The 14198-nt window shown below is 42.0% G+C and overlaps 1 protein-coding gene across 3 annotated transcripts in view; it reads left to right on the forward strand.

Moving 5' to 3' along the window:
- LOC143040973 (centromere protein L-like) overlaps positions 1 to 11393 on the forward strand; it is a 31351-nt gene extending 19958 nt beyond the window's left edge. For all 3 annotated transcript variants that reach the window (XM_076212423.1, XM_076212424.1, XM_076212425.1), the window contains exons 9-11: positions 3790 to 3946; positions 8532 to 8624; positions 9117 to 11393. In XM_076212423.1, the coding sequence (XP_076068538.1) occupies positions 3790 to 3946; positions 8532 to 8624; positions 9117 to 9191 (325 nt within the window). In that variant the 3' untranslated portion in view covers positions 9192 to 11393. The remainder of the gene's footprint in view (positions 1 to 3789; positions 3947 to 8531; positions 8625 to 9116) is intronic.
- Positions 11394 to 14198: the final 2805 nt, after the last annotated feature.

The raw sequence follows: 14198 nt of genomic DNA on the forward strand, positions 1-14198 counted from the left end.
GAGAAAGAGGGATGACAGGTGGTGATGGATACGGAGCTGCCTAGTGTAGGCCTTATGGTCTTTTGCAGTCTCCTTTATTTCTTATGTTCTTATGTACTGCTGTCCCTCTTTTATATTATCCCCTTAAATCTATTCTTTAAATTTTTTTGTGACACTCCTTTGTGTCTGATTCCCCTGTGGTTTGGTTTGGGGGTGGGTGGGTCCCACTACCATGTTCTCATGTATGTCATAGGTGACAAAATGAGATGAAATCAGGAAGACTTATGATATCTTACTCTTTTTCTCAAAGAATCAAGGTCTGGGATGAAGATGCCAACCAGTGTGCATATATATGGTATAGATAAAAGTAAAAGGGAAGAGATTGGTAGTATGCTTGTGAGAAGAATGATGGATGTGTTAGCATTGAGTGAAACAAAACTGAAAGGAAAGGGTGAGTTGGAGTATGGAGCGTGATGGGTAGGGTGTCAGGAGTGATGAGGGGATAAGAGAAGCAGGGGATTGTACTATTGGTAAGTGATGAGATAGGAAAGTGCATGGTGGAATGGAGAGAATTATCATTGGGGATAATGTAGGCAATGGATAGTGCTAAGAAAATAACAGTGATGAGTGAGGAAAATGGAGGAAAATTAAGGAAGGATGAGGTGAAGGCAGTTGTTAAGATAATGGTATTGGGTAGGTGTGTAGTGTTTGAAGGATAGATATATGCTCTGACTTGGCCACCCCTTTATTAAGGGGGAAAAAGCCATTTGGTATACATATGTACATATCAAGTAGAGTACATACATACATATACCAAGGCTTTTTCCCCCTTACAAGGGAGGTAGCCAAAAAGGGAAAGGCATAAAAACACTCCCACCCATTTCATCCCTACCTACACTCCACACCCCTCCCACCCTCCCTCTCATATGAGCACCTCCTGGATGACGGGTCATCCCTGCACCCTGCCCACCGCCCTGGGTCAGAAGCAGTGTCGCAAGACACAGCACATCCACAGCAAGGCCGCTTCATTTAATCGGCGACCCCCCCCCTCTCCGTCCCCCCTTGCATATAAGGAGAGGACGGGGAGAAATCCCTTCGGGCTGCGTCAAAATTTACTCACACATACTACCCCACCCCCCACCCCCCTGCCCATTCCTCCTCATGCAATCACAACATCATCCATATACAACCATTCTCCACTCACCTCTGTCTTCCGTCCTCTCCCTTCCTTCCTCAACAGACATTCCCCTCTTCCCCAAAGCCCCCTTCACCCCATCCATCCACCTCATCCTAGGACGTCCCCTCATGTTCACTCCCTCCACATCTGCCTTCCATACCTCTTTTACTAGTCTTTCTTCACTCATTCTTTCCATGTGTCCAAACCATCCTAATATTCTTTCATCAACCCTATCTCCCAAATCCTTTTTCACCCCTGTTCTCCTCCTCACCTCCTCATTTCTCACTCTATCCAGCCTAGTAACCCCCACCATACTTCTCAGACACCTCATCTCAAACACATTCAAACTCCTTCTCTCTTCTTCTCTTATGTTCCACGTTTCTGCCCCATACAGTGCTTTTGGCACAATCACTCCTTCATACAGTCTCCTCTTCGCATCCATTCCCAAATGTCTATTCCTCATTACACTCTTTAATCCACCAAGGCATTTACTCGCTTCTCTCAATCTACATTCTACCTCCACCTTCACTCCACCTTTTCCTGCTACACTTGCACCCAAGTATCTAAAACTATCCACTTCCTCCAGTCGCTCTCCCTTAATGTTCACTTCCAGTCTACTGCCACTTTCACCCCTTGTACATCTCATCACCTTACTTTTACCTACATTTATCTTTAGCTTTCTTCTATCACATACTCTCCCAATCTCTGCCACCAGCTTCCTCAATCCCTCCTCTGACCCTGCCACAAGCGCAGTGTCGTCCGCAAACAACAGCTGGCTCACCTCCCACTTTTCTCCATTTTCTTTAACCATCTCCAATCCCTGACCCACTACCCTAGCATTCACCTCTCGCACCACCCCATCCATGTATAAGTTGAACAGCCAGGGCGACATAACGCATCCTTGACTAAGTCCCACCTTTACTTCAAACCACTCACTCTCTCCATTTCTAATCCTGACACAAGCTCTACTACTCTCATAAAAACTCTTGACAGCTCCCAAAAGCTTTCCTCCTATCCCATAAATCTGCATAACCTCCCACAGTGCCTTTCTGTCTACCCTATCATAAGCCTTTTCCAGATCCAAAAAAGCCCAAAAAACAACCTTCCCCTTTCCTATAGCTTTCTCACATATCTGTCTTACCACAAAGATCTGATCTACACAACCTCTACCTGTCCTAAATCCACACTGTTCCTCACCAATTACTCCTTCTGTTCCTCTCCTAATCCTCTCAATTAAGATCCTCCCATAAGCCTTCCCTACTACACTTAACAGGCTAATCCCTCTGAAACTACTACATTCACACTTGTCCCCTTTTCCCTTGTAAAGAGGAACTATACAGGCACTTCTCCAGTCCTCCGGTACTCTACCCTCTCTCCAGCAAACATTAAATAACCTCACCAACCAGTCCACCATCACTGAACCTCCCTTTTTCAGACATTCTGCATGGCATCCATCCAGACCAGGTGCCTTACCTGCTTTCATCATCTTTACAACTGCCTTCACCTCATCCTTCCTTATTTCTCCTCCATTCTCCTCACTCATCACTCTCATTTTCTTCGCATTTCCCACTGCAGCTATCTTTCCTTCCCTATCCTCCTTCACATTTAGCAACTCCCTAAAGTATTCTGCCCATCTTCCCCTTACTGCCATCTCTTCCATTATCATCTCTCCATCTGTACCTTTTACCTTTTCTTCCCTACTTGATTCGCCTCCTCTTCCTCTCTTAATTTCTTTCCAAAACATCTTTTTATTACTTTCAAAATTTTCTGTCATACTCCTACCCCATTTCACATCTGCTCTCCTCTTTGCCTCCTTTACCTTTTGCTTTACTTCTCTTTTCTTTTCTTTGTACGTCTCATATGACTCCCCTGTCCTCTTTTGTAACCAATCTGTGAATGCTCGCTTCTTCTCTTCTACAACCTTCTTTGTTTCCTCATCCCACCATTCACTACCCTTTCTTCTATTTCCCCCTGTCCTTCTTGTTCCACACACCATCCTTGCACACTTTAAGACTCCCTCCTTGAACCATCCCCATTCCTCCTCCACACCCATCTCTGCTCCATCCTTTACTCCCTCCCACTCCTCCTTCAGCTTCTTTTCGTACTCCTTCTCCTTTTCCTTTTCATTCAAGGAGTTCACTCTAAGAACCTCCCTACCTTTTGTCCCTTTCCTCTTTCTCCATCTATCCTCCACTCTCAGCTTACCTTCCACCAAAAAATGATCTGATATTCCCCCACCCTCTCCCCTTAGCACATGTACATCCTTAACTCTTCCTATCATAATCCTATTTACCACTACATAATCCATTAGCGCTCTATCTACCACCCTTCCCTCCACCACCCTCTCCCATGTGTACTTATGCTTGACTTTCTTCCGAAACACTGTATTTGCTATCATCAACTCTCTTTCTAGACACATTTCCACCATCAACTCTCCACTACGATTCTTTCCTGGAACTCCACACTTCCCAACCACTCCATCGATTGGACCATTTCCTACCCTAGCATTAAGGTCTCCCAGTACTATTACATTAACATTTCTTAAATGAAATTTCTGTGTATATAAATTTACTAATTGGTTTGATGGTACATAGTTATGTTTGTATTTATGTGTTAATCATTTCTTTCCTCAGTTTTGTGAATGATCCGGATGCAGTGACCTTTCAAGAGATGCAGACCTTCAATTGCTGTATATTGGGTGCAGTGGAGGAGATAACACTGATACCCCAGAAGCTGTTTTCTCTCATTCGCTTCAAGAACTCCTGTTTAGGATTTTCACTAGATGGAAAGGTAAGGGAATAAGAATATTTGAGTGGTGCATCCAGTGCCCTTGGCCCCTGTTTCATTTGTAACCTTACGTTGTTCACTCAATCAACTTATTGTCAGGTTTCTCTCTCAAAGGAGACCTGTTGCCTCACAGTGGTACTTGTGAATTACTGTGTAGCTTTCTCTCACTGCCCGTGATTCTGGCAAGTTTCTAATTCAATATTAGGAGAGGAACAGAGGGAGTAATTGGTGAGGAACAGTGTGGATTCAGGACAGGTAGAGGTTGTGTAGATCAGATCTTTGTGGTAAGACAGATATGTGAGAAAGCTATAGGAAAAGGGAAGGATGTTTTTTGGGCTTTTATGGATCTGGAAAAGGCTTACGATAGGGTAGACAGAAAGGCACTGTGGGAGGTTATGCAGATTTATGGGATAGGAGGAAAGCTTCTGGGAGCTGTCGAGAGTTTTCATGAGAGTAGTAGAGCTTGTGTCAGGATTAGAAATGGAGAGAGTGAGTTGTTTGAGGTAAAGGTGGGACTTAGTCAAGGATGTGTTATGTCGCCCTGGCTGTTCAACTTATACATGGATGGGGTAGTACATACATACATACATATACCAAGGCTTTTTCCCCCTTACTAGGGAAGTAGCCAAAAAAGAAAAGGCATAAAATCATTCCCACCCATTCCATCCCTGAAAACACTCCACACCCCTCCACCCTCCCTTCCATCTTAGCACCTCCTAGATCAGTGGTTCTCAAACTGGGGGTCCCTGAGAAGGTCCTAGGGGGTCCGCGACACAATGAAAAAAAAAAAAAATCCAGAAAAAACTATATAATTATAAAAATATACAAAACTGATTCTGTCATTATAGTGTCTGTGATATCGATATTTTGTTGTGCAATCAGCCAGCACTTCTCTATTACATTTTTATATGTCATAATATTTCATTTGTTTCTTTCTAATTAATATTTATATTCATTCAAGCTTTATTCTATGCTTACAGAAAGTGTGAACTGAAGATGGAAATGTTTTTAAACCGAAAATCGACAAAATTTTGAAAATATTTTAAATGCTTATTTTTATACTTTCTTTGTGTAGGAATATGCAAATAGTAAATTTACTGCATTATAATCATGTAATGGGTATCTTGGTATGGTAATAATAACTTTTGATTGGCTGGGGGTCCTCGGATGGGACTTAAATATCTGGGGGGGTCCTTGGCATGGTAAAGTTTGAGAACCACTGTCCTAGATGACGGGTCATCCCTGCACCCTGTCCACTGCCCTGGGTCAGAAGCAGTGTCGCAAGACACAGCACATCCACAGCAAGGCCGCTTCATTAAATCGGCGACCTCCCCCTCCGTCCCCCCATATAAAAGAGAGGACGGGAAGAAATCCCTTCGGGCTGCGTCAAAATTTTGCTCACACACACTACCTCACCCCCCATCCCCCCGTCCATTCCACCTCATGCATCACAACATCTTCCATATACAACCATTCTCCATTCACCCCTGTCTTCTGTCCTCTCCCGTCCTTCCTCAACAGACATTCCCCTCTTCCCCAAAGCCCCCCTCACCCCATCCATCCATCTCATCCTAGGATGTCCCCTCATGTTCACTCCCTCCACATCTGCCTTCCATACCTCCTTTACTAGTCCTTCTTCTCTCATTCTTTCCATGTGTCCAAACCATCCTAATACTCTTTCATCAACCCTATCTCCCAACTCCCTTTCCTCCCCTGTTCTCCTCCTTACCTTCTCATTTCTCACTCTATCTAGCCTAGTAACCCCCATCATACTTCTCAGACACTTCATCTCAAACACATTCAAGCTCCTTCTCTCTTCCTCTCTTATGTTCCTTGTTTCTGCCCCATACAGTGCTTTTTGCACAATCACTCCTTCATACAGTCTCCTCTTAGCATCTATTCCCAAATTTCTATTCCTCAATACACTTTTTAATCCACCAAGGCATTTACGCGCTTCTCTCAATCTACATTCTACCTCCACCTTTACTCCACCTTTTCCTGGATGGGGTAGTGCCAGAGGTAAATGCAAGGGTAGTGGGTCAGGGTTTGGAGATGGTTAAAGAAAATGGAAAAAAGTGGGAGGTGAGCCAGCTGTTGTTTGCGGACGACACTGCGCTTGTGGCAGGATCGGAGGAGTGATTGAGGAAGTTGGTGACAGAGTTTGGGAGAGTATGTGATAGAAGAAAGCTAAAGATAAATGTGGGTAAAAGTAAGGTGATGAGATGTACAAGGGGTGAAAGTGGCAGTAGTCTGGAAGTGAGCATTAAGGGAGAGCGACTGGAGGAAGTGGATAGTTTTAGATACTTGGGTGCAAATGTGGCAGGAAAAGGTGGAGTGAAGGTGGAGGTAGAATGTAGATTGAGAGAAGCGAGTAAATGCCTTGGTGGATTGAAGAGTGTAATGAGGAATAGACATTTGGGAATGGATGCGAAGAGGAGACTGTATGAAGGAGTGATTGTGCCAACAGCACTGTATGGAGCAGAAACATGGAACATAAGAGAGAAGGAGTTTGAATGTGTTTGAGATGAGGTGTCTGAGAAGTATGATGGGGGTTACTAGGCTAGATAGAGTGAGAAATGAGGAGGTGAGGAGGAGAACAGGGGTGGAAAGGGAGTTGGGAGATAGGGTTGATGAAAGAGTGTTAGGATGGTTTGGACACATGGAAAGAATGAGTGAAGAAAGACTAGTAAAAGAGGTATAGAAGGAAGATGTGGAGGGAGTGAACATGAGGGGACGTTCTAGGAGGAGGTGGATGGATGGGGTGAAGGGGGCTTTGGGGAAGAGGAGAATGTCTGTTGAGGAAGGACGGGAGAGGACAGAGGATGGGTGAATGGAGAATGGTTGTATATGGATGATGTTGTGATGCATGAGGTGGAATGGGTTGGGGGGTGAGGTAGTATGTGTGAAGCAGCCTTGCTGTGGATGCGCTGTGTCTTGCGACACTGCTTCTAACCCAGGGCAGTGGACAGGATGCAGGGATGACCCATCATCCAGGAGGTGCTAAGATAAGAGGGAGGGTGGAGGGGTGTGGAGTGTATTCAGGGATGGAATGGGTGGGAGTGATTTTATGCCTTTTCCTTTTTGGCTACCCCCCTTGTAAGGGGGAAAAAGACTTGGTATATGTATGTATGTAAATATTTTAGTTTCATGAATGATTCTAAGTTCGTAGGAACTATTGTTGGGTCCCTGTATGTGGTGGTCATGCAAGGACAAGGGAGCTGCCCATTTTCAAAATTGTCAACCTCCTTGCTTCCATCAGGGGGTGCAACCCCAAGGGGTTGGCACTTGGTCCTTGGGCTGGGCTCAAGATATCTTTCTGTCAACTTCATATATATGTCTTACATTTTCACAAACCATTTTCAGTGGATTTTATGCCTTTGTTTTTTGGCTACCTCCCTTGTCAGGGGGAAAAAGCCTTTGGTATATGTATGTTTGTGAGTTTCCTTCATGCCTTACCAACAATGCCATTCCTTCCCTCCTTTACACTCCCAAACTCAGACTCACCTTCTCCTTTCAGTGTCATTTCACTCAATGCTAACACATCCATCCTTCCATGAACATACTAACAGTCTCTTCCCATTTACTCTCGTCCGTACCACGTCCACACGCATTTAGTGACTCAGTTACTAGGTTATTCCTCTGTCTGCACCAGCACAGTTATTCTGTATGATGATAGCAAAGGTTTGTTGAGGTGTATACAGGAAGTCCTTGATTTGCACTACTTTAGATTGCACAAATTCAAAATAGCACGGTGTCAAAAATAGGGTTTTCCCCCTCTTATTACACAGATTCCTTAAAATAACAAGATTGTATTAATAAAAACATTAAAAACTACAGAACATGAGCATGAAGAGAATCATGTTTACTCAGTACGAGTAATTGTTTGTTTTATTTCCAGCAGCTCCCATCGTTTAACATAGTGTATGTACAGTTTATTCCTGTACTAGAGGTAATCATCCTTACATTGCACGAAATTTACTTTGCACAGTCCCTTTTGGAACGTATCTATCGTGTAAATCAAGGACTCCCTGTATTTTGAATTGCTTCTGACCCAGGACAGGATAATGGATGACCTGTGATCCATGAGGAGCTAAGATGAGAGTGGAGGAAAGGGTGGTGGAGGGGAGTGGAATGGGTGGGAGTAGGTACGTGTCTTTGAGTTGGCTACCTCCCTTGTATTTAAAAGAATAATATATATATTTTTTTTTTTTTTTTTTATAATAATAATAATAATAATAATAATAATAATAATACATACATATACCAAGGCTTTTTTCCCCCTTACAAGGGAGGTAGCCAAAAAGGAAAAGGCATAAAATCATTCCCACCCATTCCATCCCTGAATACACTCCACACCCCTCCACCCTCCCTCTTATCTTAGCACCTCCTGGATGACGGGTCATCCCTGCACCCTGTCCACTGCCCTGGGTCAGAAGCAGTGTCGCAAGACACAGCACATCCACAGCAAGGCAGCTTCATTAAATCGGCGACCCCCCTTCTCCGTCACCCCATGCATAGAAGGAGAAGACGGGAATATTCATGATCATTTTCTTGTATTCTAATTGAATACCCATTACTTTGATTCTAGGTTCGCATTATGTGCAAAAAGGGTGTAAAGGTTGTCTTGGAGAATCTGCTGGAGCTGTTCTTGCACACTGTGTACTCCAATGTCTTTCAAGATGTAAGTAAACTGTAGCTTTGTCTTCTTCTTCTTCTTCTTCTGTATTCAGTCTCTTACACAAAGCATTCTCCTCCTCTTCCTTCTCGTCTTCCTCCCCTTTTTCCTTCACTTCCATCTCTTTCTCTTCCACCTCTTCCTTCTTCTCGTCCTCCTCTTCCTTCTCTTCTGCTTCCTCCTCCTCCTCAAAATTCTCTGGTTATCTTTAAGTGGAAGTGAGTTGAGGGTCGATCATGAAGGGTTTCCTTCTTATGTTTTATGTTGCTGGAGTGAAAGAGGCATGTCCATTGTTATGGTCAAGGACCTGGGTTGAAATTGATATCAACCAAGAGGTGAAGTTGTAGAACTTGGTGCTGGAGTACTGACCTCCTTGTGTGTGTGTGTGTGTGTGTTTTTTTGTTTTTTTTATGCTTCATGTTTTGAACATTTATTCAGATTCAGATTGTATTGATTGTTTTTATCTTAAAAATTATTATTATTTATTTATTTTTTCAGTTTATACACAAGAAGTCTGATAAAGGTGAAACTACCCAAGATGAAATTATTTCAGACGAAGAACTGGATTCATAACCCATTATATTAGGTCTAAAGTTATTCTCACTGTAAACAGAAACTACTTTTATTAGTGTTATTTGTAAAATAGTGTGAATTATGGGGTGGGAAAATGTGTGTACATACACATTACACCTTTATTTTGTATATAGCTATTGCTTGGTTTTTATAATGCTTTGTAGTGTCCATACTAGTACATTTGCACGTTGTATGTGCATCTTTTTTTATGCCATTTTCTAGTTTTGTAAATTCTACCTTTTGATAAGGAAAGTTAATTTTTTATTAATGGACTTTGAAAGTCTTCTGGATATCAGAAATACTTTGATATGCTGATGTGTAATTGTGTAGCTTAACATACCTAATGTTTTGAGAGAGATTGGAGACTGCCATATTTGTAAACTACATTTGTTTTTTTATCGTATTTTTATTTTACTTCAGTTTTCTCTCTTATTTCATCCATTCCTCTGGTGACACATTTATATTTGTAGATACATTTTATTTTATTTTTTTTTTCTTTCTTTAAATGAGCTTTTAAACAAGGTCTTTAATTTATTAATTTCTTTTAATACCCTTTTATTTGGACACACAACTTCCAATGTGATGGTTACTTTTTTGTAGAAACCCTATACTGTTTATATGTGTAAAAGCCCCCAACTCACATTATATACTGGTAATGATTTATATAAGCCATTGGATTGTAAAATTGCCTTTTGATCAAAACAATGCCAGGCCACACAATGTCTACTTTTTATTATATATTGTGTGAAATGCTGTTTATGAATGGCAGGTGAACTATGTCTTCCTGCACTGCATTAACCTACACATTGGAGCAAGGGACCCTGCACTCCCAACATGCTAAGATAAAACGCACATTCCACAAGACGTCCTTCCTCTTACAAGGGGGGTTGCTATGTCAAACCATAGACCTACTCAACGCCTAACCCGCACCCATCCAAATCCAATTCATTGCCTTTCCTATCTTAGCATCTCATGGATGACAGATCATCCCAGGGCTCTACCACATCACTCAGGTCAAAGGCAGTGCAGTGAGACACAGCACCTTCACAGCAGGACCCAGCAGCCAGAGCGGATTAGCCCTGACTGCTTCACTATATGGCAACCTCTACTCCCAGTCATCCACTCAAAAAAATAGATGAATAGATAAGTAAGTAAAAAAAAAAAAAAATGGAATAGACAAGATAATCCCTTTGGGCTATGTGGATTATTTGTCCATTTATAACCACTTTCTACTCCTTTCTTTTGCTGCACTCTCTTGCTCAACAGATATTCCTCTTGCCACCAATACCCCATTTACTCACCCATCCACCTCATTCTCAGTCTTTCCATATACCCAAACTACACCAGCACTTTTTCATCCACTTTTTCATCCACCTATCTTCCCATTCCTGCTCTCTGCCTCACCACATTTCTCATTCTGTCCTTGTAACACCTCCCATACTTTTAAACATTTAATCTCAAACACATTGTTTAGGTTCTTCCTCTCTGTCTCCCTCAGATTCCAAGTCTCTTTTCCGTACACTGCCCTAGACACCAACTCCATCGTACAACCCTCCGCTATGTTCATCCTCAGAGGCTTGCCTCTCATGACATTTCATTTTCATTCCACTCTATAGATTACCTCCACCTCTACTACCCGATCCACTGCCTCATGTGACCTTAAGTACAGATTGACCTCTCATTAATGGACGTTAATTAGCTGTGTTTGCGGTGTTTTTGCTGTGTTTGCTGTGTTTTTGGTGCTGTTGTTTAGTGCTGTGCAATCACTATGCCACCCAAAAACCAATCCAAATCAACGGATTATTCACATCAACGGACACCATTACCCTCCTTTTAGTCCGTTAATGAGAGGTCAATCTGTACTTAAACTCTTCCATGTGATGGCGCCTATGTAGGCATCATGAGGCGTGAGGGGGTAGATGAGGATGCCAGTGTCTACTTCTTGATTATATTTATTTTGTAGTTGTAACTGAGTGACCCCTAAATTCTGCAAACTGGCTTGATTACATTTTCAATGTTTATTATTACTCGGTGAAAGAGAATGAGTAATACATCAGTGACTTTATGCTTTATAATGCAAGTATTATAATGTATCAATCATCATACATCAGGTATCCAATGCTGCGCACAAGAATTTGATTTGTATTGAAGAGGTAATTTCACTGCCTCCAGCTTCTCTCTCACTTTTTTTTTTTTTTTTTTTTTTTTTTTTTTCTTTTTTTTTCTTTCTTTCTTTCTAATTTGCCATCATCACTTCTTGTACATCTCATCACCTTACTTTTGCTTACATTTCCTTTTACCTTTCTCCTCTCACACAACCTTTCAAACTCCACCATCAGCTGTTTCAACCTATCTTCAGGTTTGGCCACAAGTTCAGCAAACAACAATTGGCCCACCTTCCTCAAATCTCACCCACCAACTCTGAATCCTTACTCAGTATTCTTGTGTTTACTTCCTATACCACTTAATCCATATATCATTGATCAAACACGGCACAGCTTCACCCTCTCCCTCACACAACTCCACAACACTTGTTTATCAACCCTGCCATATGCCTTCTCCAAATCCATGAAAACCTAGAAGGCATCCTTATCATGACGAAAAACTTTTTGCAAATCTTTCTTGCTGCACATACAGTAAACCCTTGGTATAATGGATCTCGATATTCTGGATATAATGGACAACAAATCTGACAGGACATACCCTCGCTATAACGGATGAAAATCCGTTATAGTGAGGGATACTTGATTATAACAGATCTTCGGATATAACGACAGACCCCTGTCTCCATATCATCCATTATATCAAGGGTTTACTGTAATTTCTAATACCGGACAAACTTTGAGATATAACGGATCTGTCCGGTATTTCCATCGGATATAATGGATCTTTCAGATATAACGGCAGACCTCTGTCCCCATATCGTTTGTTATATTGAGGGTTTACTGTACTGTAATTTCTAATCCTATTAATTTCTAATACTGGACAAACTTTGGGATATAATGGATCTGTCCGGTATTTCCATCGGATATAACGGATCTGTCCGGTATTTCCATCGGATATAACGGATCTGTCCGGTATTTCCATCGGATATAACGGATCTGTCCGGTATTTCCATCAGATATAACGGATCTGTCCGGTATTTCCATCAGATATAACGGATCTTTTGAATGTAACGGCAGACCCCTGTCCCCATATCGTCTGTTATATTGAGGGTTTACTGCACTTGGTCTGTGCATCCTCTTCCTTTCATAAACCCATACTGCTATTCTCCAGTTTCTCCCTCAGTTCCTCTCCCCATCCTCTCCATCAACACCTTCCCATGCATCATATTAACCACACTTACGAGACTGATCCACTTAAAATTGTTACTGTACAAGTTCAAAGACTTTGTTTGGATCTTTAAAAATCCAGATTTTTTTTAAGTTGTTACCCTAAAACTGAATTGATAAGTAATTAAAACAAATCACAACTCACTTCACAAAGTCAAAAGGCATAAATCCACATCCCCCCATTTCATCCCCATCCCCTCCAATCCCATTCACCACCCATCCCTCCCTCTTTTCTTGGCTCCTACTGAATGACTGGTCATCCCTGCATCTTGCCCACTGCCCTGGGTCAGAAGCAATGTGGCAAGATACAGCAAGGCTGCTTCATTTAATCAGCAACATCCAACTCAATCCACTCATGCAGAAAAAAGAGAAGACAGGGAGAATTCCCTTCGAGTTGCATCAGAATATTCACACATACTAACTCCCCCATCCCCCACCCACTCCCTTCCATGCATCACAGCATCTTCCATACACAGCCATTCTCCAGTCACCCCTATCTTCTGTCCTCTCCCTTTCTTTCCTCAACAGACATCCCTCTCTTTCCCAATGCCCCTTTTACCCCATCCATCCATCTCATCCTTGGTTGCCCCCTCCTGTTCACTCCATCCACCTTTGCCTTCCACATTTATTTTACTAATGTTTCTTCTCTCATTCTTTCCATGTATCCAAACTATCCCAATACTCTTTCATCAACTCTATCTCCCAACTCCTTTTCCACCCCCACTCTCCTCACCTCCTCATTTCTCTTTATATCCAGCCTAGTAACCCCTATCATACATCTTATGCATTTAATCTCAAACACATTTAAACTCGTCCTCTCTTATGTTCCATGTTTCTACCCTATACAGCACTGTCAGCACAATCACCCCTTCATACAATCTCCTCTTAGCATCCATTCCCAAATGTCTATTTCTTGTTACACTTTTTAATCCAGCAAGGCATTTACTTCCTTCTCTTTTTTTTTCTCTGGAAGGAAGTGGAAGAGTGATAATCTAGATTAGAATGAAATGGGATAGTAATAGAGTTCGAGTTTCTGAATCTGTTTGGGATCAGCTCATCAGGGCCACATCTCTAGGTGGAGGTATTCTGTTCAGACATCTACGGTAATATGACCCCCAGTACCTTACAAAAGATCTATACAAAAACACATAACTTGGGTAGGTTTTTGGATAAACTTAAATGAATGATTAGAGAGTTTTAAGAGAAATATGAATACAGTGGTTATAGACTACAAGAGACCATAACTGTCTTGTGTAAGCCTTATGGTCTCTTGGAATCTCTCATTCTTATGTTCTTAAAGGGCTTCCTTGCTAGAGTAGGAGATGGACCAATAAATGCAGTAGTAGGGAAGAAATCACTCAAGAAAAAATATTGTACCAGCACATCTACATTTAGGTCACCACCCAGCATTGCCAAAATAGAACCAGCCTGACAACAGATTCCAATAGGCCGAGATGCAAACACTATACAGAAGACACAGAGTATCTCATATTACTCTGCCCTACATTCACCCATTCCAGACACCAACATAAAATCTCTTCACTAAGTGACTTGTTAGGGGAACTAGTGGCCAGCTTCCCATGAGCCACAGGACTCCAGCAAGAGGTAATGGATTGACTGTTCTGGCTTACACTGAACAATTTCATTCAGCTAAAGGCGAAAGGGCTCTCAAACA

The sequence above is a fragment of the Oratosquilla oratoria genome, chromosome 30 (genome assembly GCF_046742065.1).
Source record: "Oratosquilla oratoria isolate Oo_2021 chromosome 30, ASM4674206v1, whole genome shotgun sequence".
NCBI lineage: Eukaryota > Metazoa > Arthropoda > Malacostraca > Stomatopoda > Squillidae > Oratosquilla > Oratosquilla oratoria.